Source organism: Equus asinus, chromosome 19 (assembly GCF_041296235.1).
Source record: "Equus asinus isolate D_3611 breed Donkey chromosome 19, EquAss-T2T_v2, whole genome shotgun sequence".
In the NCBI taxonomy this organism is placed as follows: Eukaryota; Metazoa; Chordata; class Mammalia; order Perissodactyla; family Equidae; genus Equus; species Equus asinus.
In genome coordinates this window covers 22,044,052-22,071,682 of record NC_091808.1, presented here as the reverse complement: position 1 = coordinate 22,071,682, position 27,631 = coordinate 22,044,052, and the positions used below count along the sequence as shown (strand labels likewise).

At 40.4% G+C, this 27,631-nt stretch overlaps 1 protein-coding gene across 5 annotated transcripts in view; it reads left to right on the top strand.

Annotated features, from left to right (window-relative positions):
* Positions 1 to 27,631, top strand: part of XRCC5 (X-ray repair cross complementing 5) — a 91,928-nt gene that overhangs the window by 6,877 nt on the left and 57,420 nt on the right. For all 5 annotated transcript variants that reach the window (XR_011495578.1, XM_044751257.2, XM_044751256.2 and 2 more), the window contains exons 4-13: positions 590 to 638; positions 1,568 to 1,690; positions 4,619 to 4,810; positions 7,874 to 7,988; positions 9,188 to 9,326; positions 12,393 to 12,505; positions 16,487 to 16,549; positions 20,311 to 20,448; positions 21,306 to 21,396; positions 23,690 to 23,823. Coding sequence is in view for 4 of the 5 variants with exons in the window: in XM_044751257.2 (XP_044607192.2) it covers positions 590 to 638; positions 1,568 to 1,690; positions 4,619 to 4,810; positions 7,874 to 7,988; positions 9,188 to 9,326; positions 12,393 to 12,505; positions 16,487 to 16,549; positions 20,311 to 20,448; positions 21,306 to 21,396; positions 23,690 to 23,823 (1,157 nt within the window). In the remaining variant the exon portion in view is untranslated. The remainder of the gene's footprint in view (positions 1 to 589; positions 639 to 1,567; positions 1,691 to 4,618; positions 4,811 to 7,873; positions 7,989 to 9,187; positions 9,327 to 12,392; positions 12,506 to 16,486; positions 16,550 to 20,310; positions 20,449 to 21,305; positions 21,397 to 23,689; positions 23,824 to 27,631) is intronic.

The window sequence follows — 27,631 nt, the reverse complement described above, 5'->3', positions numbered from 1 at the left end:
GGATGGTTAGATGGTGGTAACAAAACTGTTTGGACATAGAGAAGATATTTTTAGAAGAGTCTAGCATTAGCATGCTCTGTGCTTTCCTGGACGGAGGATATTTTTGTGCCCCAAATCAGACTGATATCCAAACTGAGATTTCCAATTTCTTCCACAGGTGTCCTAATTTTAAGGGGTTACTCATTTTTCTAAACAGTTGGTACTGCCATCCCTGATTGCTGGGAGGTTCTGCCGTGCTGGGAGTGGCTTACAAATGCTACATCATGGCTCACTTCGTATTTAAGGATGGACTGTAAACATAAAAACGGGTTCCAGATACTATAAAATGGCATCATCAGTTTTGGTTGAATGAATGGAATATGTTAGATTACCTTACCTTTTGGTTTTATTTTTCCTGGTTATATGTTTCAGGATGTATTCTCTGATACATAGCATATGTGAATATCCATTAGTGGCAAGTCCTTTTAAGTCATCACGTAGTCAGTCCGGTGTCCACAATTTCCAGCACTGTGGACTTCACTGGAAAAAACTTGCATGTTCTTGGCATAAAGGGACTGTTGGTGATATCTTCTGCCCTTAACTAGCTGAGTCCTGGATGCACTCGTCGTGTGCATGGATGTGATTCAACGGGAAACTGTGTAAGTATCTCAGCTGAAGAGAGTGAGCCTCTCTGCAAAAGTTGTGTGGGTTGATGTGTTCAGTGTACTGAGTGACTGTTAACCAAGCCGCATGTTTGCGTGGCTGAAAAAACATTTGATAGAATGCAATGGTTCAGTTCAACTTCTCTTTTTAAAAGTTTAAAAAGAAGGTGGGCTGTACTTGGTGAGAATTTCTCTGGGAGCAGTGTTGGTTGGCTTATTTCAGATTCCTTCCTATTTGACTTAAGCTAATTACTAGGAATTTTTTAAAATACTAAGTGGTATGGTCCATATGTTAGTGAAATTGGATGTATAGTAACTCTGGCCAGCTTCCTAATTCATTACTTATTTAATAAATGTGCCTTTAAAATGTGTGTCTTTGAATACACACATGCACACATCCCTTGACCGTTAGCAAAAACACTTGCCCTCAAATCTTAGGCCTAAATTTATAATATCATTTCTCAGTTCTCTGTACGTCCTCTGCAAAATCCTGCCACTAGCCTTGTAAATGGAATCAGACCAGGGTGTTTGGAAAGGGAACTCTTGCAAGGCTGAAGTTGTAGTACTCTGGGGGAGTTCCTTGTTTACATTCTGCCTATGTGGAGGCTGGACAGGGGTCCTTTTTAATCATAGTGACCACATCTTTAACTGAAGTTAGAGTTAGGAAACCATGGACATGGTATTTCCATAATGCTCAGAAATTTTGTCCAAGATGTTAAAAGTATGAATTATAACCAGATGATTATGTGCTTAGTAGGAACTTAGCCAAGCATCAACAATATGTGGACTTCTAGAATGTAATCACATTTGTTAACTCTGCCTGGGCTCATTCCTTTCCCTCTTTCTGCTCACTGACCAAATGCATTTGAATTCGTAGGAAATAATTCAGGAGAATGATTTCTTCATGTGATAACTCTCTCTTTTAGAGGAAAGAAGTTTGAGAAGAAGCATATTGAAGTGTTCACTGACCTCAGCAGCCCGTTCAGCAAAGATCAGCTGGATATTATAATTCATAACTTGAAGAAATCCAGTATCTCCCTGCAATTCTTGTAAGACCGTAAGAATAATGTTTGTAGATGAACCCTGTGCTCTCGTAACACCGTGAGTGGGGCCCCTGAGAGAGCACTTGGTTCCAGGGTCTTCTCTTTGTGCTCTGAGCCAGAAGCTCTCAGATGGCTGATCTCAGCACACCTGCCCCGGTTACTCCCTGTGTTCCAGGAACCTGTCTGAGTTTTGGTGATAAAGGGATGAACATCACAGGGAAACACAGGAATTTAGCTCAGCAGCAGATGGTTTGCTCACTGTTCTTGGACTCAAAGCATTGAGGAATTAGAGGGATCTTTTGAGGACATTCTGTTCATCTCGTGCCTCCCTGAGGACTTGACCCAAACGATTACCAGATTGATGGTGTCTTCCCAAACAGCTCTCGAGAATCGTCTTATAGACAGATGTTTTTAGGGTAGAGAGGAATGTCGACTTGGGAATCATTTTAAACACATACATAATGCTTATTTTTAACTCTTTTTCAGATTTAAAGGATACAAACACATATATAAAATATAATTTGCTTCTGTTTATTTAGGAGATACACACATTTAAGGGGGAAATGTATCTCATAATTTGTTGGGGAGAAAGTCCCTCTTCCCTCAATAACTTGAATTGCCCCTCCAGGCATTTGCTTTCTTTACCTTACATCCTAACAGAAAGTTCTTTTCACTGTACTAATCCTTTCTGCTGCGTCTGAAACCTGTTTTTTCGGTCCTATTTTTGCCAAAAGCAGAGTGCTGGTATGGGATGTTGAATTCTTGGTCTTATGGGGACACTCATTTTTCAGATTGAGGGCTACAGTGAGAGGCCTCCAGCTCAGAGTGGTAAGCCTTTGGTGTCTTTAAAATGTCTGCCAGGAAAGTTAAGAACCTTTCTTGCAAGTTATGTACCTCTTAAGACTAGTGAGGGGCATCTCCTTTCTGTGGAACTGTAGAAAAATAGTTCAGAATAACCCATCAATCGGGTACTTGTTAAGAAGGTACTTCAGAGAAATTGAGTGCTTTTAAAGTGATGCTTCTCTTCTTATTGAGTTGAGGTTTTCTCAGCACTTCAGAAGCCCAGCTCAGCTTCTGTTCCCTGTTCATAACCTCAGGATGCCTTTCCACGGTTGAAGCATACTGCACTTCTGTCAGTGTCATTGGAAAGAGCTACTGTTTTTTGTATTTGCAATACTGTAAAGCGTGCTGAAGAGGGAACATAGCCTTTTTTTCTCCTTGCTTGTTATTTGTCCGGTTGTATTTTTTTCTTGGGTAATATGCTTCCTGTGCTACACACCTCCAGCATATGAAGTAGAGTTTTAGGTTTTATTGTTTGGTGTATCCCATGTGTGAGTGGTTGTTCTAGTTGGACTAAAAAAATAACAGCAGGCCAAAGAAGCAGTGCGTGGCGAGCAGGCTCGTTTTTAGTTTCTTCTTCTGACGCCTGAGAAGGTTTATTTCTGGCTAATGCAGGGCAGAAAGAACTGTTATTGTAACTTCATTTTCCAGGGTAATTTCCTGATTCTTCATTTTCATGTCATTCTTCCCTTCTTTCTGGTCGATGTTATGGAAAGAGCAGGAACCTGATGCAAACCCTATGTGGCATACTCTGCTCCCTGGAAGCTCTTTAGCTGATACGTAATACAGGACAGACAAATCAGTCAAGCTAAGAATATGTAGAAAAAATGTAAGCAGGAAGCCCTGTTTTAACTGTAGCAAATAAAGTGATAGAGAAATCGCTTTAAAAATAACCATCTATGTAGGGTGACCAACAGGTTATGTTGAGTGAACTGAAAAGATTGCTGAATTCAGTTGTTTAGGTTTCCAGGGGCAAAGTGAGGTGATATGCTATGGTAGAAAGAACCTTGCTCTTTCAGTGAGATGACTGAGGCTCCCTCACTTATGCTATGCCACTTTGGCCAAATTATTCCATCTCTGTAGCGTCAGTTTCTTTTTAGAAAATAGAGGTAGAAATCTCTATCCTCCTAAAGTATATGGATTAAATGATATTGTTCACATGCAAGCATTCATTAAGTGCCATATAGTATTATCATAAAATCTGTTTTTTTGTTGATTTTTCAATTTGTATATTGATTATTGAATATTCACATGACTGGTAATCCCAATCTAGTTTTAGTCTCATTTCAGTCAAACAATTGGAGTGAAACACAAAAACAAAATGGGTTTTACTTATTTCTAACAATTAACTGATTTCTGAATAGAAATTCTATATCTACAGTAATAATAACATTATTTGAGTTTTAAGTATTTTATACACATTCTTTTATGTAATCTTCATAATAACTTTGAGGGATCATTAATGGGTGTTTATTTATTTGTTTTTGTCTGCCTAGAATATCATCTAGCCTTTTTTAGAAGGCATTCCTTCCTAAACTTTAGCCTCAAGGCTTAGGTGAAGGCTGGCATCTCCCAGATCTGGCCCCCAGGCTCCCCCTGATTCCTGGTTGGTGTGAATTTGAGAGTAGAGGGTCAAGCACTCAGTCCCTCTTTGGTGGGGAGTAGGCACTGTGAGCTTGAATGTGTTCAGAGGCAATGTGGAGGACGCCAGTCATAGAGGGAAGCCAGCATAAAGGCAAATGAGACGAAACCTGGAGATAGAGAGTGAGGAGGTCTAATGATCCTTGTGGCGTTTGAGACTGGTCTAATTATCCTAAGGCCATGTGCAGCCCTGCCCTTTCAATTATTTGGTTATATAAGCCAGTAAATTTCCCCTTCTACCAAATCAAAGCAGCTTTGGTTACTTGAAACTGATAGAATATTGGCCAAGGTAGATAAGTGCCATTTGACAGATGAGAAATTTGAAGCTCAGAGAGGTTGAGTGACATGCCCATTTTCTCATAGCTAGAGAATGACAGTCACAGGATTGGAACCCAGCTTATTATTTGGGTTCAGAGCTTATCTTCTTAACTACTGCTGATCTTTTCCTGATAGTTTGCCTTTCCCAATTGGCAAGGAAGATGGAACTGGGGACAGAGGAGATGGCAACTTGGGCTCGGACCACCATGGACTTGACTTTCCTCTAAAAGGAATTACTGAGCAGCAAAAAGAAGGTATTCGGATGGTGAAAAAGGTGATGATGTCTTTAGAAGGTGAAGAGGGGCTGGATGAAATTTATTCCTTCAGGTAAGAAGTGAAAGCATTGATTACAATTTACAGTTGTACCCATCTAAATTTCTCTTTTGATCAGAGGGCTCCCTAGTGTTTTTCTTTTTGTGGGCCACTCTTGAATTAGCAATTATTCTTTAATAAATACTCTGATTTTTATTAAAGAAATGGTGTACCAGCCCCAAATCCCCTTTTTTAAGTTTGTGTGATTGGCACAAGATTTCATGTTTATTTCCAGGACTGTGTCAGTGAAGTTTGGAAATATGTAGGTACCACAAAAGATTTAATAAGTCAGAATGTAAAAGACGAGTTAGTAATTTCTTTTATGCCAAACTTGGGGCACATTTCTTGGGTCCTTCCTTTTCATACACCTACTAAAAACATTCTTAATTGTAAAAAAGTGGTGTCATATCTGAGCTGTTCAGTATCCTCTTATCCTCTGACTTAGGTTTTAGAAGGCACTATACTGTAGCATAGTGATTTTTTAAAGACCTTTTGGTGACAAAATAGTTTGGTCTGGCAAGAAACAGCAACAATAAAAAAACCCCAAAATGTCAAGAATTTATAACCTACTCATTTCATGTGGGTTTTGTAAAGGCAAAATGATTTACGAAATGTGAACTCCCTGAAGTACCATATAACAATAAAGCAAACTGCTTTTTCCACCGTCCAGCTAGAGATTGTAGGAGAGACTGCTTCCTCTATTTGTGTTATTCTCGGCTAGAGTCGGACATATACTTGTTCAGAGCAAAGAACTCAGGAGAAGTCGTCAGTAGCATCTAGAACAGTACGTGTTTGAGGGGCCTGATTTGGTAAAAGTGGAAATAGAATACTTTATCATGAAGTATGTCTTGTGCAGTTTCAAATTTTCAGGGATAATACCACTTGATGTTTGCCAGTTAATTCTAGTTTATCAATATATACACAAAATACAGATATTTTTAGCAGAATTCTTAACTGAAGTAAAGGTTCAACAATTAGGATGTTTTTTGAGTAGTTAACAATGTATATCTACTCTTACTTCTTTTCTCAACCACAATTTTTAAATATTTCTGCTGAGCTATAATTGACAAGCAGTACATCCTGGTTTTCTAAATATAGGCACCCTTGAAAAATTATAGGTAAATGGAAATTTTGGAAATTGAATTGTAATCGCCCAAGAGATTGGCAAAGGAATCAGTGAGAAATCCTGTAAAGTGATATTTCTTGTCATAATATGTGGTGTAATCATATGTGCAAATATGTGTTCCTAAGTTATTTCTCTTTTGAATTCATAAAGAAAAATTATAGGCCAATACAAATTACTGTTAAAAAAGTTAATTTTCTGGGGCCGGCCCAGTGGCGCAGCAGTTAGGTGCGCACGTTCTGCTTCCGCGGCCCGGGGTTTGCAGGTTCGGATCCTGGGTGCGGACATGGCACGGCTTGGCAAGCCATGCAGTGATAGGCATCCCACATATAAAGTGGAGGAAGATGGGCATGGCTGTTAGCTCAGGGCCAGTCTTCCTCAGCAAAAAGAGGAGGATTGGCAGAGATATTAGCTCAGGGCTAATCTTCCTCAAAAAAAAGAGTTCATTTTCCTATAGCCCAGCAAGGAAGGAAATTACTAACTATGTATTGTCCTAGCAATTTGAAGCTACTTTGATTTTAGGTCTGCCATGAAGGTGTAGACCAAAGGTTTGCCATCCAATACGGAAGCCATTATCCACATGTGGCTATTTAAATTCATTAAAATTAAGTAAAATTTAAAATTTAGTCCCTTAGTCACACTAGCCACATTTCAAGTGCTCAGTAGTGTGTTGGACAGGCACAGTTAGGAATAGAACATTTCCATCATCGCAGAAAGTTGTACTAGACAGCACTGGGCTAGACTCATCCTCATCTAGAAGACCTTGGAAAGATAACTCGACTTCTACTTGAGAAGGTTCAAATCTATTGCAGAATTGATCCAGTTGTTCTCAGATGTTACCTTTTAGATGCTGGTCCTTATAACTTGCCCTGGAACAGAATCCAAACCTCATGCTGGTTTTAGATGTGACTCATACTTGGACAGGGAATGTACTACGAGACAGGTTAGACCTAGTTCATATTCATCCCCCAACATCTAGAGCTAAGGTGTACTGTAAGCTTTGGAAGCAGCGTGTCAGGTAGAATGTCTACTATTTGTTGTAAATTATTTCTGAAAGTTATTTCTGAGTCTCTTGAGGCCTCTTTGTCCATAATTCTGGATAACGTCAGATAATTCTCTTTACTTCGTTCTAGATGTGTTTTTCATGTGTACCAAGGGGATCAGTCATAGCCTGGACTGTATGCCTTGATTGTGTTTGGTCATTAATTCCTTTGTTCTTTATTTTTAGTGAATACCGCCAATTCCACCTGTCTCCTATAATCTTCTCTGTTTTTGATTAGGGACCAGATGCAGTAGAATTGATTCTTGACTTACGTTCAAAAGAGGTAGCATTCTCCATTGTGTTTGTGGCCTCAAGTCCCCACCTCCCCAGTCAGAAACCCAGAGTTACCGGCTTTACCTTGAGACTCAATATGGGCTGCTACATTCTTTTATCCTCTGGAGAGTCTTTATTTAACTCTCTCCATTATGTGCATATACATGCGCTTTTTATTTAGGAAGATTGGCATTAACTAAAGCATCATAGAGCTTTATATCACCTTTTGATATCCTCGAGCAGGGGTTCTTATCCTCAGGTCCATGGTTTTCAGGGAGTTGGTGAACCCTTTATATTGTGTGTAGATGCATTTATGAGTGTGCTTTATCATATCCTCAAAATGTCCTTGGTCCTGAAAGAATGTTAAGAACAACTGGCTGAGTTGAAAGAAAAGATTGAATAGGGGAAGATAGAGATGTTCGTTGTCACCTGTCAGTAAAGTAATTCAGCTCCTTCTAAGCCAACCCAGTTGTCTCCTGGCTCTCTCCCAACTTGTGGTTGTCATTTTCCTGCCTTCCGCTGCTGTTCTCTCTTTACGATCAACAACAGCTCACTTCTCATTTAGAAAACTGAGCGCATCATCCAGCACAAGTTAACATTTTAAAATTGTTGCTTTTATTATACATTTTTCTTTGTTAAGTGAGAGTCTGAGACGACTGTGTGTCTTTAAGAAAATTGAGAGACGTTCCATACCCTGGGCCTGTCAGCTGACCATTGGCTCCAATTTGTCTATAAAGATTGTGGCTTATAAATCGGTAAGTAGTAGCTGCACATTGTTTAAAGAAATGTTACCAGGCGGACAGATATGCTTATATAAGGAACTGACAGTTCACGTGTGGGCTACTTAGTACCATAATTACTGCTTTTCTAACTGTTCTACCTGTTCGCTTCATCTCCATTTAGCTTTTATGTAAAAGGCATGGTAGGAGAGGACGTTTCAAGATTTGTCTATAATAGAGGTTGATTCCCTCTTCCTTCTCTTCTCTCCATTGAGAATTGAGTGTTAATCATCAATTCCAGGCCTTTCTCTTGCTCTCTTTTCTTTGTAAAGAAAGAAAATGGAATGCATTAAATTGTGTCTTTGTAGTGTCATAGCAGAAGTATAGGTATACACCAGGGTTAAGTTCAGAGTTTTGAAAACTCAGTCACCTGATTCAGTGATTAATGATAGGGTAGTAACAGCGTTATGAGGTATCAAGAAATGTTGACTTGTTACTATGAAATTACCTTTTGTAATATATGTACATTTTTATGTAATAGCAAACTTTCAAAAATGAGGTGCTTTTAATTAATTATTTGATGAAATTCCAGTTTAAGTCTCTGATCCCTGCCTCCACATGTGATCTTCCTTGCGTTTTTTCTTTAAATGTACAAAATAAATATATAAAGTCACTTAGATATACAAAATATATGAAAAGGTGTTTTCATATATTCAAGTGTTTTTTGTATATTCATGGTCTTAATTCCAAAACATACTCTACATCCGTGAAGACCTTGGAGATTCTGTTTCAGGTTCCATCAAGGCCTAGAATAGTGTCCTTGGGAATGGAAATACAGTCTCCTTCCTTCTTCTTTTTTCTAGTTTTCTTTTCAAACTTTCTTACTGATTTCTGACTACTTATAGACTGCTCTCCCTGCCTTCTCAATTGGAAAACCGTGGTAACAATGTATAATCCTCTTTTATTAGATGGTCTGAGGGTTTTGTGTAGAAAGTATTTGAATATATACAAATATTAATTTTTATCCATGGATTACCATGGGGGAAAAATGAAATGTAGACAGAGTTATGAAATAAACTAAAATTTTCACAATAGGCAAAAGCAAACAAAACCATTTAGCTGGGGGAATTGTTCTGGATTTTTTTCTGTAAAACAGAATATATTAGGTTTTCATCTTTTGTCAGTTGGAGTCCTAGCTTTCCTTGTTTTCCCTTGATTTTTCCTTTGAAACTAAGATTGTACAGGAGAAAGTTAAAAAGTCTTGGACAGTTGTTGATGCAAGAACCGTAAAAAAAGAAGATGTACAAAAAGAAACAGTATATTGCTTGAATGACGATGATGAAACTGAAGTTCCGAAAGAAGAGACCATTCAAGGTATGCCAATAAGGAGTTTTCACTTTTGCCTAAAAGGGACTTTCGTCAAGGTGACATGAATTTGTATTATTTGGGATTTGTGTTCTTGTTTGCTTAGAGACATTCTCTGGGTTCTGGAGACACACCTGTTTGAGGAGTCGTGAGACGCCGGGTCCTTAGCTCCTCTGCTGGGTCTGCGGCAGGGTGTGCCCGGGAGTGCATCTGCGTGATTGTTTCTCTGAGATGTAAATGTCAGGTGACAGGACTTCATACTAGTCTTTGCTTTAACGTTTGAAACTTCCTACCTGGGCGAATACTTTTATTAATGTGCCTGAAGCAAGTTTTTTGTTTCCTCTATTTTATTTTTTACTTCCATAGTGATTATTTTTCTGAGTGCCAATTTTAGGTCTTAAATCCTGCCAGATATGCTCTGTTGAGGTAATTCAGGAGATAAGAAAAAATCATTTGTGTTTGTTATATAGCTGTGTGTTCACTAGGATCTTTAAAGTGGTACTTCATGTATTATACTCATCTGATCTGTATAGTCTGTCTAGATGGCATCTCACTACAGGCTTAGAAACTGAGAGTGTCTGAATGTTCAAGAGCAAAAATTATGATGTACCAAATGATGGTTAACTTAGAACAAGGATCTTTATATAAATTTATTGCCAGACTATGTGCTACCCAGTGTAGTTTTAATTTGCAAGCCTTGAAATAAATTCCTTTCATCTGTGGCACTGTATTACAATGTTTGTGTAGCTTTTATGTGTTGTAGGAAGTGACAGGAGAGTGGTTAAAGGTGGCGATGGTTATGGTTCCGTTCTTTCTCCTGATAGATTATTTGTAGAATGTAAATAATACCCTCTAATCTCTACTAATTCTTTAATTCATTTCAGTAGTATAGTATAGTTAAGAACATGAATTTTGGAGTCAGACCTGGGTCAGAATCATGGCTCCATCACTTGCTAATCATTTGATCCTAGTATAATGACTTGCCTATAGTGGGAGGAATAGCTTAATTAAAGGCATAAGACCAGGAAAATAGAGGGCCTCCTCAGTGATCTCAGTAGTTGGGTTGGTGTATTGGGAATATACAGCTTGGTGCACGAGGGTAGCATCTCATAGACAAGCTCTATTTTTAATCTTCCCACAATCTAATGAAGCAGGCGCTCTTGTTATTTCCATTTTTCAGGTAAGGGAATTGAAGCCAAAAGGCATTCATTACTGTATTCAAAGTCACATAGCTAACAACTAGCAGAACTGAAACCCAGGACTGTCCTACCTCAGAGTCTGTGTTCCTACACACTGTTCTGAATTAGGAGCGGCTTTGCATGATAAGCTGAAGGGTCTATTCTTAATGTTGAAAGCAGCATGGAGCTGTTTATAGTTATTTTTTTTAAAGATTTTCTCCCCAAAGCCCACCAGTACATAGTTGTATATTCTTCGTTGTGTGTGGGTCCTTCTAGCTGTGGCATGGGGGATGCCGCCTCAGCGTGGTCTGATGAGCAGTGCCATGTCCGCGCCCAGGATTCGAACCAATGAAACACTGGGCCGCCTGCAGCGGAGCGCGCGAACTTAACCACTCGGCCACGGGGCCAGCCCCGAGCCGTTTATAGTTTTGAGGAGCAGGGTGTCACTGGACTGTGATTTAGGAAGATTAATATGACAGCTGCGTCTAGGGTGGATCAGAAGAAGAAGGGACTGGAGATGTGGGTGCCAATTCTTTGGTTGCAAGCAAAGAAAGCAGCTCTGGTTATCTTAGGCAAAAAGGAAATTTCTTGTTGGAGGAATGGAGAGGGAAGAGTTTAAGATGGTTGAGTTCAAAGAGCACAGACACGCAGCTTTTCTCTCTTCCCTTTTTGCAGGTACCCACATGCCTCCTTTGCTTGTCCCCCACTTTCTACGCACTGTTATCTTAGACAGAGGGGCTAGTACATCCGGGCAAAGGAATATGGTTTGATGTTGTAGTCTATTCTATACTTTTTTGCCATGTACAAAAATGAAAGTTACTGATTTGCCCTTTAAATAGAAAAACCCAAAAACATAAGACAATTTTAATTAGAATTTTCAACTTACTGTTAAACAATTCAAATAAGATGTCTGATGACAGAGAAAAGTTAGAAAAAACATTTGGTTTAGATACCGCTCATAACCATATGCTGTAGGTTTCCTGTTAATTTTTTGTTGGAATTTTTTAAAAAGATATATATGAAAATGGAAATGTGTTTCTTTTTAATTAAATATATGACAGCAACAGATTAACAGGAACAAACACTGGATCACAGAATCTGCCGCCCAGACACACAGGTTTCTTGTTTCTTGGAGTAAAGGTACACGTGCTTTTCCTTTCCATTTACCCAAGACCAGAATCCTTGGGTTTTGATTCTTCTTCCCGCCAAACATAAAGACTATATATAGCAAGGGCATGACTTTCCCTAGAGCAGAGGCCCTGGCACGGGGCTGGTGTTTTTTAAGTAGCCAAGAGCTTGTATTTTTATGAATAACCTCAGTAATTAAAAAAAAAGAAAAAAGTCCAATCTCAGAAATAAAATAAATGCAGAAACATATCCAGCTTATCAACTGCATGTTTCTGAATAGAACAGTTTTGGCTTCTTCCATTAGGCATTTGTTTATCCCAGCGTGCATTTTTGAGAACATTTTTGTCCTGAAAATTTCCCATGAGTGTTTTTCTCTGTGGGTCTCCAGGTTTCTGAATAAATACGTTCTTATTATGTTTACAAATCATGATTGTACTTGAGTCAACCATGGTTTATCCTTGGAGGATAGCTAGTACATTGCATTTGCTACATTCTTTCTTCTAGGCTGGATAATCATAAGATGACTAGATTACAGAATATGCTACTTTAAAAGTGAGATTAGATTTTAATCGTCTCTGTATGTCGTTTGTGTATCTGCTTCTTCCTTCTCCTTGTTGATCACTAGGGGCAGTAATTTGATTCCAGGGAATAGTGTATGGAACCTTGATCTGGAGTGTGCGTGGACTGTTAATGTATGCGTTGGGCTAATTTCAGTTTGTGGAAGACGAGGCCCCATGTGCCTAACAGCTGCTCTCCTCATCTTCTCTAGGGTACCGCTATGGGAGTGATATCATTCCTTTCTCCAAAGTTGACGAGGAGCAAATGAAATATAAATCGGAGGGGAAGTGCTTCTCTGTTTTGGGATTTTGTAGATCTTCTCAGGTACAGCACTTATTCTACTAGTTGTAAATGAAATAAATGAGCTTTATCCTCGTTATTTGAGATGGTGTGCTTTCAATTTGGCCCTTTTCTTTATAATATATATTTATTTCACGTCTAGTTTTTCTAAAGTGTCATCTAGGGCTTAGAGTTGCTATCTTTGATTTTTGAAGAGAAAAACCAAGATGTAGAGAAGTCAGCATGAATCAGAAGAATAGATTTCAATTAAAAGTCACTTCTTAGCTTTGTTGTCGGTCTTAACTCATGGTAGCCTTAAAGAAACAGCATCAGTTCTTTGCTATCGTATGGCTTTCTCTAAACTTAGGTACAGGCATACCTTGGACATGTTGTGGGTTCAGTTCCAGACCACTGCAGTAAAGAAGTGTCACATGAATTTTTTGGTTTTCCAGTTCATATAGTAGTTATATTTACACTATAGTCTATTAAGTGTGCGATAGCATTATGTCTAAAAAACAATATATGTATCTTAATTAAAAAAATACTTTATTGCTAAACAATGCTAACCATCGTTTGAGCCTTCAGCGAGTCATAATCTTTTTGCTGGTGGGGGGTCTTGTAATAAATGCAGTATCTGGGAAGTGGAATAAAGCAAAGCACAAAAAAACAAGGTATGCTTTGTATAGTTCACGTGTCGCTTAGTGACGGGGATGTGTTCTGAGCAGTGTATTCTTAACCTGTTTTGTTGCAGTGTGCACATCACAGAGTGTACTTATGCAAACCTAGATGGTATAGCCTACTACACACCTAGGCTGTGTGGTGCTAATCTTATGGGACCACCGTCTTATACACAGTCTGTCTTTGACCGAAACATCCTTATGTGGCCCATGACTGTATAATGGACTGTTTCATAGGAATGGAGGTCTAGTTGGGTTTTGAATGACCATAGACCTCTTTAAAGTATTATTGATTTATGCCAGTTACCCTTCTCAGTGCCCAACGAAGAGGTCTAGGATGTGAAACTTAAAAATAAATCATATTTTTTTAAGACACCACTGCAGACACACAAAATAGACACAATGGGAAATGCAGTAATTCACTGAAGGCTGTGAGATACCATGTACTATCTAGAAAGGGTTATTGAAGATTCCTGGAGACCTTAGATGAAATGTTCTTGAGGTGGGCAACCAAAGAAGATGAACAAGCATAAAGTGTATCTTTTCAGGCTCTGTTGGAATGAAGAGATTTTTGTTGCTTCTAGAAGAACTCAAGCAAGAATTAGAATAAAAATAAGTATGCCCGGTATACTGGATTTGAACCTCGTGTTGCTCTAGCGTATAGTCCTTGTGTCGTTCAGTGTTAGAATAATCCCGCGAGGTTAGGGAGAATGTTCTTCGTGATATGCCTATACTGTTAGATGCGTTTTTAAGACTCGTAAGCCAAAAATTGGGACTATTTACTTAAAGTCGATATGAGTTTAATGGTGAGAAGAAATACTTTTTGGAAGTTGAGAGTCTAACAATTCTTTAACAAAATATGCTTTTCTTAAAAATAAAAGTATTCACCTTGGGAGGTATATAAACCTAAACCTTCTGGTTATTAATGGTGGTGCTTATGAGTCTCTTCAGTGAACCAGAGCCTTCATTCAGACCTGTTTGTAGCAACTGCCTGTGGGCGGTGGGTCTGCCTGGTTCCAGACAGGCAAAGAAGCCCTCTCTAAAGCGCCAGCAAGTATCATGCAGGACTCAAAAAATGGAAGTCACCTGTGCCAGGCTGGGAGCCAGGGCCTGTTAACTAGCCAAGGAAGAGCGAGCTGAACAAAAAGGACATTTATTTCAAAAGGTTTTTATTAACTTAAAATTAACTTTTAAGTCATGAATTATTCTCTTAATTAACTTTTTGTTGTTTTTAAGCTCTCAATTATTTCTATCTTAAGTACAATCTGAGACAGATAGAATGAATGTAATTATAATAGCTACCATTTTTTGAGTGATGATAATATTCCAGTCAGTACACGGAGCTTTGTATATAAGTTCCCATTTAACTCTTATTGCAACCCTCTTAGGGAGGCGCCATGATATGTGTTTTATACATTAGGAAATAGAAGTTCAGAGCTGTTAAGTCACTGGGCCAAGGTCACCCAGCTGGAAGATGTTAGAGGTGGGTTTTAAACCAGGTCTCTCTGACTCCAGAGCCTGTGTATGCCATTAGTCAGTTGTCGTCTGCCCACCGGAGGGACAGGCTCAGTTTTGAATAGTCTAGTTTTTACAGTAATGCCTTCATGTAAATGCATAAGATCACATATTTTTCCAAATTCCCTTAAAGTGAGGGAAACTAACATTTCTGGATTGAGGTGAAACTTTTCATTGTATAAAATAGGTTTTTTGTTTTTGTTTTTTTGAATTGTGAATACCCTTCTCTTTTAAATTTCCAAGAGTCCGTTCAATTTGACTTCCTCCAAGATGTCAGTGTTCTAGAAAAGAATTTAGCCAAAACTTCCCCTAAATGTCTGGCTGTTCTTTGAGTGGTCATTTAGATGCCTTAGGAAAAGATATCATTAACTGTTCTTTAATCAATCAAGAATGTTACAGATTCTAATAGGAGGGCAAATACTGTCTGTAGCAAACTAAACGTATAGGATTATTCCCATATTTCTTCAAATAATGGTTTTCACATGAGGAATGGAAGTGGAGATGGAGGGTATTTGAATTACATGGGCCTCACCCCACACCTTTGAGACTCAGTCTTCTTGAGCTGCTGTTACTGTGAAAGTGCCCATGATTTCTTGGCCTTAGAGGGGGAGGGCAGAAAAAACATTTGACAAGCATTGCCCTGGGTGGCAGATGGCATATTTCATAATAAGCTCCAGGCTTACAATCACATAGATCAGAGAGAAGTTGATCTTGGTCAGTAGATGCAGGTGGTTATGATATTAGGAACTCTTCAATACTCATTTTCTAGTCTTTGACTCTAATACTCTGCTAGATAAGTAACTTAAAGGGGCGAAAGGACATGCAGCACTTACTTTTGTTTTAACTAGTTTCCGTCCTCCACTCCTGCCCCAAAGATTAGTTCTTTGCTCTGATCTCTCTGCAATTCATCAGTGCCTCATTGTTGCTCTTAGGATGAGGTCCAGGCCACTTACCTTTGCTCATAAGAGACTTTCTGATCTGTCTTTGCTAAGCTTGCTGATCGAATTTTCACCTTTTTCACCTTTCCCCTTGCACTCTGGTACTACTCTACTCCAAGAGCAGTTCCCCAAATGTACATGTTTTTGTGTCACTGCAGACTTATCACATTATTATCTCTGCCCAGGACACTTGTGCCCAGACTTTTATCTTAGTTCCAAACATCCTTTCAGTCGTGACTTAGGTGTCACCATTTGCAGAAGCGTTCCCTGACCCCTCATGGCCAAACTGAATGCCTTTCTTTTTTTTTTTTTTTTAAAGATTTTATTTTTTCCTTTTTCTCCCCAAAGCCCCCCCGATACATAGTTGTATATTCTTCGTTGTGGGTCCTTCTAGGTGTGGTATGTGGGACGCTGCCTCAGCGTGGTTTGATGAGCAGTGCCATGTCCGCACCCAGGATTCGAACCAACGAAACACTGGGCTGCCTGCAGCGGAGCGCACGAACTTAACCACTCAGCCACGGGGCCAGCCCCTGAATGCCTTTCTTATGTGCTCTTGTCACACTGAACTGTAGGACTGCACTGTAGTACTGTACTCTTGGTTCTTGTAACACTACACTTCATTTCCTGTTTGTCTACCTGAGCTCCTCAGGCCAAGACTACATCCTCTTCATTATTGTGTTTATAGTCCCCAGAAACAGTGTTTGGCAGATACTGGGTGCTGAGATATTTATTGTCTTGAATTGAATTGAACCTCAAGTAATAAGTTGTTTCTAGTACCTGTCAGTGTTTTTCAGTAAGTGTTTTGAATAGAATTTTTTAGTAAAATGTGGCATTATGGTCTTATGTGTTACTTATTTTGGATGAAAACCAATTCTTTTCCTCCCTTACTCTTGCAGGTCCACAGGAGATACTTTATGGGAAATCAAGTTCTAAAGGTCTTTGCAGCGAGGGATGATAAGGTGAGTTGACCGTAGGTCTTTGAGGTAGTGCCACAGAATTGAATTGTCATTTTAAGTGAGTTGCTTTGGGCTTTTCTAGTTTAAAATGACACTAATTCTCACAACAGCAGTGGGAAAATTCACTGACCTTTAACTTTGAAAATGGAAAAATGATAAATGAATTTGTCATAGCATGAGGACAAGGCTTGAAGACATAGTCCTACAATTGGAGGCCAGGTGAGTACTGAAAACAAAAACATTTGAACAAATGCATTTAGGTGTGGGAATCTCATGGTCAAATGTTCAGGAGGGTTGGGGTCAGGTTGACATTTTCATTTTCATATACATTAAACATTTAGTGCTGGCCCGAGCATCCTGGAGAGGAGCTTCACTGACTCAGTGGACCTCTTCCCGCACTGAGAAATTTCTCTTTTTGCCCTTCCCTCTCTCTTTGCTCTCTTCCCACCTCCCTAAGAGATTCTGTCTTCAGGCTGGTTTCTGGCTAACAGCTCATGACTCTTAGGTTCTACACTCACTCCTGCCCTCTCTGTAAATATTTTCTATGTAGCTCCCAAGTCAGAACTTGTTATTTCCTTGGAAATACTGATATTGACTAGAAGATCACAGTCTTGTGTCTAAGACCACTTAAGCAGGTCTCCAAGTTCGAGAAATATCTGCATTTGAAATTAGTAAACTGAATGCAGAAGGCTTGTTTGGGGTTGGAGGAGTGGTAGTCTAAGTGATCTGGGCCTCTTAGGCCTCTTTTTCTCCTCACCTCTGAAGGGTAGCAGGCTGCTGATCCAGTGGATGGGTATGCCGTTATTCTGTTAGAACAGTTAAAAGTAGGAGAAGCAGCTACCTGGCTTCCACTCAGTACTGAATGGATTCGTGAGAGCACAGTAGGCATGTGTGAATCCTCAAATTTGAGAGTCCTAGTTCATGGATTCTCCTGAGTCAAATCCTGATGGGAATCATGCAGTTGTGGTATGTATTGTCAACACAGTTGCATTTTTAACTTCTGCTGAAGTTTTAACTCCTACTTATTGTCCCTTTAAAGAAAATTCAGATCACTCTGTGTGCTTGCTGGGTGTGGAGTGAGGAGTATCATATCACAAAGCTGTGTTGAGGCACATGTGATTATAGACACTTCCTGGCTAAGGGCAGCCTCACAGGCCTGCATAATTTAGATCCAGACTCTTACAGACTCTATAGATCATGGGGTCACTTTGAGGTCACTCAAAAAATATCTCAGGGGCCGGCCCCATGGCCCAGTGATTGAGTTCGTGCACTCTGCTTCAGTGCCCCAGGGTTTCACCAGTTCAGATCCTGGGCGTGGACATGGCACCGCTCATCAGGCCATGCTGAGGTGGCATCCCACATAGCACAGCCAGAAGGACCTACAGCTAGAATATACAACTATGTACTGGGGGGCTTTGGGGAGAAGAAAAAAGAAGATTGGCAACAGGTGTTAGCTTAGGGCCAATCTTAAAAAAAAAAAAGTTTCATCTACTAATAGCAAAAGACTGCTCTTTGGTGTCAGTTCTTGATGTCATAGTCAGAGAGTACTATTAACTAATTAGAACTTATGAGAGAAGCAGGGGAGTAAGGAAACTATGTTGTGTGCGGACTTCAGTAAAAGATTGCACGGAGGGGAATGTGTGAGTTGGAGAGTAGGGGATGACAGAAATGATCGCCCTCCTTGTGCATTTAGAGGATTATCGTGTGGAGCAGAAATTAAACCAGGGGCCGGCCCCGTGGCCGAGTGGTTCAGTTCACGCTCTCCACTGCGATGGCCTGGGATTTCGCTGGTTTGGATCCTGGTCGCGGACATGGCACCGCTCATCAGGCCACGTTGAGGCGGTGTCCCACATGCCACAACTAAAAGGATCTGCAACTAAGATATACAACTGTGTACCAGGAGGAATTTGGGGAGATAAAGCAGAAAAAAAAAAAAAAAAGAAAGAGAAATTAAACCATGCTTCCTACCAGGGGTAAATTGGAACCAAAGGGTAGTAGTTTTATTTCAGATGCAGAATCCTTTTGTCCACAAGGATTACCATCTCCAAAAGGATTGGTTCCTTGTGGGGTGGTCAGATCCCCGTTCCTGTAAGTTTCTAAGCAGAGTCTTTGTTACCACCAGTCACGTGTTGCGGAGGGAATTCTCTCATCATGTGGGTTGTTAAACTAGATGAATACTCTTGCTTTTCAACTCAAATATTCTGTGATTTTGTGAATAATTCCTCCTAAACATATGTTTTCTCTGGTCCTTAGCATATAATTGTTTTTTTATATAGAGATCTACACTTATGTGCTGATTGGCCTGCGTGTGGAAGAGAAGGGGAGAAGAGAAAGGGAAGGAAATGGAGTTTTAGTTGCGTTTCCCACAGGTGTAGTGTTGTGTTACAATGTAGCAGTCATTCATGACCCCATCCTTCCTTCCTTTAAATATCCCAATCAGTCCTATCGAAGACACTCACATAAAAACTTGCCAACAAATTGGACATAATGTCTTCCTCAGACTCCCATTGTGCTTATCTGGTTTGTCTTATGGGACTTGTTAGAATATATACATTCTGTATTTGGTACACGTCTCGTTTCTGCTAGTAAAGAATATATTAGCTCAGTTAGATAGAGACTTATCTTTGTTTTCTTACAAGGCCTAAGACAGTGCCTAGCAAAGAATAGGCATTAAGTAAATATTCCTTGAGTTGAACTGAAAAGGTAATGAATCTATCATGAAATCTGTAGAGGATTTTGATGGCACGGTATTGAGGTCCTAGGTTTTTAGTGGAGGAAATGGGCGTATACATGGCTAACTTTGATAAGGGTTAACTATAATACTGAGAAGAGTACAGACAGAGTGTTTGGGGAGTGATGGAGAGGGAGAGAGCTGCCAAAAGCAAATCTGAAATGGAGAGGGCCTTGAAAATGGCCCTTCTCTAGCTTCTAACCCTCTTGAGATACCTGAGGTCTAACCATATGAGCTATCTGCCAGCTAGTAAGCAATATGTCTGGATCTTAGGAGAGTTTTAAAGCTGAATATACAGATTTTTGATTCATCAACTCATAGGACTAGATAAATAATCTCCAAGTAGAGTTTTAGAGTGACTGGAGGAGAGAAAGGCCCAGAGCAGAATTTCCAGATTAGTCGGAAGAAGAGAAGAACTGGGGAAGGAGTGGCCCACAAGGGAGAGTAGTCAGGGGAGGGGTTTCTGAAGTCAAAGAAGGAGGAAGCGTAGAGAAAGGGGGATGGCAGATGCCGCTGAGAAGTCAAACAAACAGCATGGGAACCAGGCAATTAGGAGGTCATGGGTGACTTCAGAGGATAATTCCAGTGAGGAAGTGGGGTCAGTAGCTGGATTAGCTTGAAACAGAATCGTGTCCTAACTAGTGAAAACAGCAAGGCTATTATTTCATGAACTTTAGAGGTGAAGGGAAAGAAAGATACAGATAGTAATTTATGAAGGGGGGGCACAAAGAAAGATTTTATTTAGGAAGGCTGAGGCTTGAGTTTATTTAGAGGCAAGGGGATTAAGCACAAGGAGAAGGACGATTGAAGTGATAAGAGAGGGAGTTTAAATAATAACGTTCCAGAAGAGGTACCGTAAATGTGATCAAATGCACAAGTGTACAGTGTGGCCTTGACATGGGTAGAAGGGCGCTTTAAAAACAACTCTGGAGCAGAGAGAAAGTGGGTCTGTCTCCTAATCCTAAGTCTGTAGCTTTCTTGTGAGAACCCTCGCGCATTGGATGCCTGTAAACGTGTGCCTCCTTCTTACTAGGCAGCTGCAGTCGCGCTCTCCTCCCTGATTCATGCTTTGGATGAACTAGACATGGTGGCCGTAGTTCGATATGTTTATGACAGAAGAGCTAATCCTCAAGTTGGCGTGGCTTTTCCTTGCATCAAGGACACCTATGAGGTAAAGCCCACAGGTGTTTTATTCATGTTAATTTTTCTTTCCTTCAGTTCCTGTGTTCTAAACAGTGCTCCTCAACTCTTCATGTGCCTGGGAATTACTTGGGGGATCTTGTTAAAATGCAGATTCTGATTCTGTAGCTCTGAGGTGGGACCAGAGATTCTTCATTTCTCACAAACTCCCAAATAATGCTGATGCTGCTGGTCTGGGAACCATCCCTTCAGTTGCAACGAAAGAACATAAATTATAAAAGTCTATGAGGAACTTTTTATTAAATCACTCAGTAAGGTTGACCGTGACCTTCTGTGTGCCCAATCCAGTAACCTTCTCTTGATTCTCATCCTTCTTGACTTCTCAGAACCTGATGGGAATAGAGATTACCTGTATTTGTACAAGTGAGCTCTGGATAAAGGTTGAGGATGTGATTCTGTTGTGATCCGTGTGAAATTCAGCTTATTCAGGGCCTTCCTATTTAAAATACAGATCTAGATTCTTTACCATTTCCTGTTGCTCAGAGAACTTTCTGTGGCAGAACTGGAAAAAAAAAAGAAGGCAAATACCTTGACTTCCATGTCAGCCTTCGGTCACCTTGACTCCTCATCTGTTGTGTAGGTCATGCATTTCGTGGGTATTCTTTGATACTCTTTCTTTTAAACATTTCTTATATGTTTAATGTTCTTGTGCTCTTTGCAGTTGTGTACAGCTAATAACAGAAATCAAAACACTTTACTTTCTGTGTTCCAGAGTTGAGCTGTCTGATTTTTTAAATACTTTTGTTGTACCATTTTCGCAGCGTTTGGGACCAGCTTCATATTTTTCCATTAATTTGATTGTTTCTGCTTCCCTCCATTTCTCTGTAGTGTTTGGTCTATGTGCAGCTGCCGTTCATGGAAGACTTGCGGCAATACACGCTTTCACCCTTGAAAAATAATAAGAAATGCACTCCCACAGGTGAGTTTGTTTCCATTTTCCGCGCTAATTGGCTCCAAATGCAGGCTGTTCTTGGCAAATCACCTGTCTGCATCATTGGTTGGGGCCAGGATTTCACCTAGTGGAATTAGTTGGACTCAGATCTACTCGTAGGAATTCATCGTGTGTTTCTCCAATAGTCGGGATAGGTTTGCCCAAAACTCTCCAAGCCCCCTCTAGTTGCCCCCTTCTGCCTTAGAGCTTGTATCTAGGGAACAGCTTGCTGGAGATGGACGTACGTTCTCTACTGTGAGCAGGTTTGCCCTCTGCTGAATTGACGTGCAGTATCAAACCTGGGACTTCAGTGTCCTATGTAAAACACAATGTAATGTTGAACGAAAGGTGGCGGTGCTGGAGATTAACTGCGCTGTTCGCTCTTTCTTTGTAGTTTACAGTAACAGTCCAAGTCTTGTTCCTTATTTCCAGGAGTCACTTTGCGCTTGATGAAAAAAGCCTCTCTTAAGCATGTGGCTGCAAAGGTCAGGGTGCTCCTCAGAGTGATTCTCATGGTCGCAGCTCACAGCGTAAGACAGTGGTAATAAAACATAATAGTGGGCCAAATGTGCAGAACGTAAAAATAACACTCAGTGCCAAGTAGATGTTCTAGCTTCCACGTTTAAATCATGTCGCTGTAGGGTTAGGGAGTTGCGAGGCGAGTCTCAGAACTGGCTTCTCTCTGCGTGTTTCTTTGGTTAGACCCGTTGTGAGCAGTGTGCGGGAGAAAGGCCAAGAGTCAAGTGGGCCCCTAGTGCTGCACCCTTACCTTCTAGAAATGGATCCCTCTGCGTCATGGTGGAGCCAGGCAAGGACTTGAACGTATAGAAGCCACCGGCGTGTTACAGTATTCTGTCTCTACCTCTTAACAATTCCAAACTTGAAAGGAATAGAACGTTTAAAAATGAGAACTTTGTTGAGAAATTCAGTGAGAATCTAAAACATTAAATATCTTTCGGTCTATTGATTTATTTTCTGTGAGTTGACATATTTTTGTTTGCATTTTCTCCCTTGGAAAAATGGATCATTAAAACTGTTTGGCTTATTTCCCAAGTCAGCATTTAGGTAGAGGTGTGCAATGCCAGAGCGATCTGGCCTGCTACTAGCTTACAGTAGCAGGTGAAAGTCACTGAACGTTCACACGTACAGGTACCACCTCCTACCTGTTGCCAGGTGGACTTGCGGTGGTCGACTTAGGGTGGTAATGTTGTGCCAGTGCCTGAAACCTCCCCCAGAAAGTCCAAAAATGGGATGGAAACGTCTCATGATAAATATCTGTATGCTCTGTCATTTTGCGGTAGCTGTACAAAAGGGATGTTTGAAAAGGGGAAGAATAGAAGCATGATGGACGTTTTAGGAACCGCTTACTCTTTTTCCGAAAACTTTTGCCTAGCGAATGATCCCAAAACAGCGCTTCAGCTTTTCAGAGCTGAGCTGCTGTATGAATCAGCAGAGTGAAAGTTACGCATGGTAGTCCAGGTAGCAGCGTTTGTGGGAGAGTTGCCTTTCATCCGCATTGCTTCGGGCTGTGCCATTTTTGTTGACTTGGTAGATTTTTATTGAGGAGCGCTTGCTTTCTGTTAGGTATTAGCAGAGATGTAAAGAAGAGGACGCCATGTTTCTGCCCTCAAGGATCTTTAGTGTTTGGCTGGAGTGGGTAAGACAAGTACGCAAACGTGCATATATGCGGAGTGTGATTAGTGCCATGAGGTTTGTGAGGAGAAAGAGCCCTTTCTGACTTGGGGAGCTTGTGGAGGAATCTGCTCACTCTGGTCCAGTGGTGTCTTTCTGTCAAGTTGGTATGCTCTGATACACGTTATATTAAATCCCTATAAAGCTAATGTTTCATTACTAAAGGAATTTTCTTTTTCTTTTCTTTCTTTTAAAATATTTTTCTCCTCTAGCTAATTACCAATTTTTTGACTGCTAACTCATTGAATACTGAATATTTTGAATCACCATATGGAAGTTGGGTTTTGTGTGGCTACAGTGCATCCTCTGGACAAACTCTTTGCTTTTGATACTATATTCCACTGTAAAACTTTACTAAATGGTAGAGAAAGGACCTAAGAGACCAGCTACTCTAAATAGCTCTTTTTACAAATTGGAAAACCAAGACCCAGGTTAAATGACTTGCATAACTGGAGAATATTTTTGGCAGAGCCAGGCCTGTATAACCTGCCAATATTGCTATGAGTATCTGTGAATGGAGGCTTTTATTTGAGTGGAGAATAATGGAGATAATCATTTTTTTCCTTCTGCCTCTCTGTCCTTGTTTTAGAGGCGCAGTTAAGTGCTGTTGGTGCTTTGATTGACTCCATGAGCTTAGTAAAGAAAGATGAAGAGGAGAACACCATTGAAGACTTGTTTCCAACCACCAAGATCCCAAATCCTGAATTTCAGAGATTATTTCAGGTGAGAGAAGAAAGATGAACCAGTTATATTTGTTTTAAATGCAAGAGAGCCGAGTGAAGTTGGGTTAATTGGCTGTTCCCATAAAAACCTGTTTACCTCTGAGAGCCTCAGTTGCTCTGTTTAATGGAAGAACAATGCTTTCCTCTTCCTGTTAAAAAAGGTAAAAAACTCTGAGCTTTTAGAAAGAAGTTAGGATGCTTTTTAATTTTTTTTCTGGAGGAAGGCTGGTTTCTTTTTAAAAAAAAAAACAGGAGGTCTTTCTTTTATGCTTTTTACAAGCTTTTCTCCTCTATTTTATGGGAATGAGACTTTCCTTTGTTTTTTATATGCAAATAGTAGGAGAGTTTTTCTGAACTGTGTAAGAATATAACCGCTCCTAGGGAAGAAGTGTTCCAGTGCCACGTTTGTTGGAAATTTCCTCAAGTAGCATGGAGGTCAGGTAAAGAGGGTCTCGTGTGGAATTATTAAAGAGTAACTGAAATACAGAAAGATATAAGATCCGTGTTTCTGAATCTTGGGCCAGAGGACTTGGAAGGTGGAGGTTGGATTAAGGAAGCTGGGGAAGTTGACAAGAGAGCCGACCGTGCTGGTAGGAAGGGGAGGGGTGGACCAGGACTCGGGGGAAGGATCCCTCTGTGGGTTGTGACAGCGTAGGCTTCTCTGAACCCCACAAAGCTGAACCAACATCACAAGCCGCTTCTTCAGGCAAACTCTTACCTGCAGGGGCGTGGAGGGCGTACTCCTGCGGGGGGTGGGGAGGCGGGTAGGAGGGGTGGGAGGCTCTGTGATGGAGAGACCATTGATTTCCCTTTTGACTCACTTCTCAAAGCATCCTTAACTCAAGTCCACATTGGGGCCTGTTGTAATTTTGAGGAATCTTCTACTCAAAAGAAACTGTTTTTTTTTAATTTTTTTGATGCTTGTAATTCCTTTAGTGAAAAAAAATCTTTTGTTCTAAAATTAGAATTATGAAGTTTAACGTGTAAAGGCCTGACTCAGTGAAAACTTTAGTATTCTAAGTGTGATCAAGTATAAATTACTTGTAAAAATCCTTTGGTGTTTTTGACGAGTGGACTTCAAGACCTGAAGGCCTTTGCCATTTGTGGGGAAGGGAGGAGCAGACCAGTTGGTGTGGAAAGCTTGCAAAAACAGGTCACTATGGTGAAAACTAGAAACTTCTGATACTTGGCAGATTTATCTAGGGTGGGTTCTGTTTATCTTCAATAAATGTTTATCTGGTTGATGAACAGGTACAAGCCATAAACGGAGATTGCTAGCTTTCAAAGCTGCAAGCACTGGCAGCTTTGATTTTTATGACTTACCCACATTGTTTTCTTTTGTGGGGGAAGAGTTTTTAGTATGGCTTATCTGTATAAAGAAGTATCATTGCTAGGGCATTTAGACATTGAGTTCACTTTTTTTAAAATAAATATTTATCAAACACGAGCAATGCACCATGTGCTAATGATACTATAAACTCCCTACTTGAAAGGACCCGTCCAGAGGAGTGAGAGGAGTAGAGAGACGTAAAACCGATAGGTACAGCAGTGGTAGGTGCAGAATGCTGTGGGAATAGGAGGAGATTCTTGCAAGTGGGCGACTTCAGGAAGGCTTCACTGAGGATAAAAGGGGATGCATGTTGTGACAAGGGCATGCCAGGCAGAAGAAGTAGCATATCCAGAAGCACGAAAATATGAAGAAGTGTCCGGTATCTGTATTTAGGAATCCACAAATAGTTCCATTTGGCTGGCGAAGAGGCTCTGTGGGAAAATGATGGAAAAAGTGGCAGGGAAGATAAGTGGCAGGTAGGTCGTGAGGAGCTTAGTGGTTTGGATTTTATCCTCTAGGCAGTGGGCAATCACTAAAGGATTTTGTCAGCAGGTAGGTAACCTGATTTTTAGAAAATAGCGCTGATGGTAGCATAGCAGATGGACTGGAGACCAGTTAGGAAACACACAGTGGCTTATGGGAAGGCTTGCATTAAAGCAGTGACCAAGGGAGTGAAGAGGAGGAGATCTCTTCACTAGAAGATAGAGTAGATAGAACTTAAGGGATTGGCTGGGCATTGAAGAGAAAGAGGAAGGTAACAGGATCCTAGCTTAGATGACTAGAAGGATGATGTCCCTGTTAATTATGATAAGGAATATAGAATGAACAGAAAAGGTAATTCATGTATTTTTGCACGTGTTAAATTTGAGCTGTCTATTGGAATCCCACTACAAACACTCAGTGGGCAGCTGGAAATAGAGATTCAGAGTCTAGGAGAGAATTCAGGACTAAATACACAGATCTGAGAGTCCTCCTCAATTAGATAGAAACAGAGTGAATGAGATCACCTGCGAGAGTCTGCTGTGTGAGAAGCAAAGAACAAAGTCCTGAACACCAACACGTGAGTGAACAATTAAGGAGAAAGAGAAGAAGAGCTATTAAAAAACAAAACAAAATGTTCTTACCATCCTCCAAAGAAGGTCGGAGAGGTAGAAAGCACTAGGAGAAGCTAGTGCCTTGGAAGGCAGAGGAAGAGGAGTGTCCAGAGGAAAGAATCAGACATTGCACGTTGGTGAGGAAAGGCGAGCCTAGCAAAGGGCGTTTGGGTTTGCAGTGAAGTTCTGATGGCCCTGAGGGCCTAGCGGCAGTAGAGTAATGGCGTGGGAGCCAGGCTACAGTGCTGGAGGAGAAAGCTTTACTGATGAAGGAGAAGGGAGAGAGAGGGGACCCAGGAAGCTACAGGAGATGTGGGACCCAAAATGAAATATTTATACCTGAGGGCAAATGAGCTGGGAGTAGGGGCAGAAGGAGCGAGAGACAGTTTGTTGGCAAGAGGTTCAACTCTAATTTTGGGAAGAAATGCCAAAAAGTAATCTTTTGTCAAGTGTACAGTTAACTGCCTTTTAAATGATTGATACAGTGTTGCTAAAATCAACATATTAGTAACTTATGAGTTAGCCATGTGGTCTGCAGTTTTTTCTCTGGCCTTTTTCCAATTGTAAAAATCACATCAAGGAGCAACAGTTGCTTAAAAGAGAAATAAGTAGATCAAGGGCTGTTTTCTCAGCTTCTCCGGCACTAAAAAGTGTCACTTTCTAATAACTTCATTTTTTTAAATGAATTGAGATTTTTGATGGAATTGGTTTTTTTAAATATATGCCTTTTGGTGAGGAAGATTGGCCCTGAGCTAACATCTGTTGCCCATCTTCCTCTTTATTTTGTTTTTCTCCCCAAAGCCCCAGCACATAGTTGTATATTCGAGTTGTAAGTCATTCTAGTTCTTTCTTGTGGGATACCGCCACAGCACGGCTTGATGAGCAGTGTGCAGGTCCGCACCCAGGATACTGTTTACTATTTAAGTCTGAGTATCTTTTATTATTTTAGAAGTGAGACTTCTACTTTACATTTTCTACCGGATAGGGAAACAAACCATGGGGTAGTTTGAATCATGCACCTTGTAGTGTAAAACAGTATTTTGAAATGGCAGGAGCTATTCAGCTCCCTGTTTTTTTCTTCAAAAGTATTAATGTACAAGTTGTTTGAAGGTGAGAACAGCAGGAGCCTGGTTCTCCAATCTAATTTTGGAATTCTTCTCTAGCAAGGGAAGGAAAAGGTCAAAGAACTCAGTTTTCTTTTTTTTCTTTTTTTCTCAGTGGTATCCATCCTATTGCTGACATTCCTGTAATCTCTTAGAGTATTTACTCTCCTAGGCAGATACCAATGCTGCCAAGGCCTGGCTTAGCAGACTGAATGCTGTACAGGGGACTGGATGGAAGTGGCCTCCTGTCCAGATTCCCACTTGTGTGAGCAGTGGAGAACC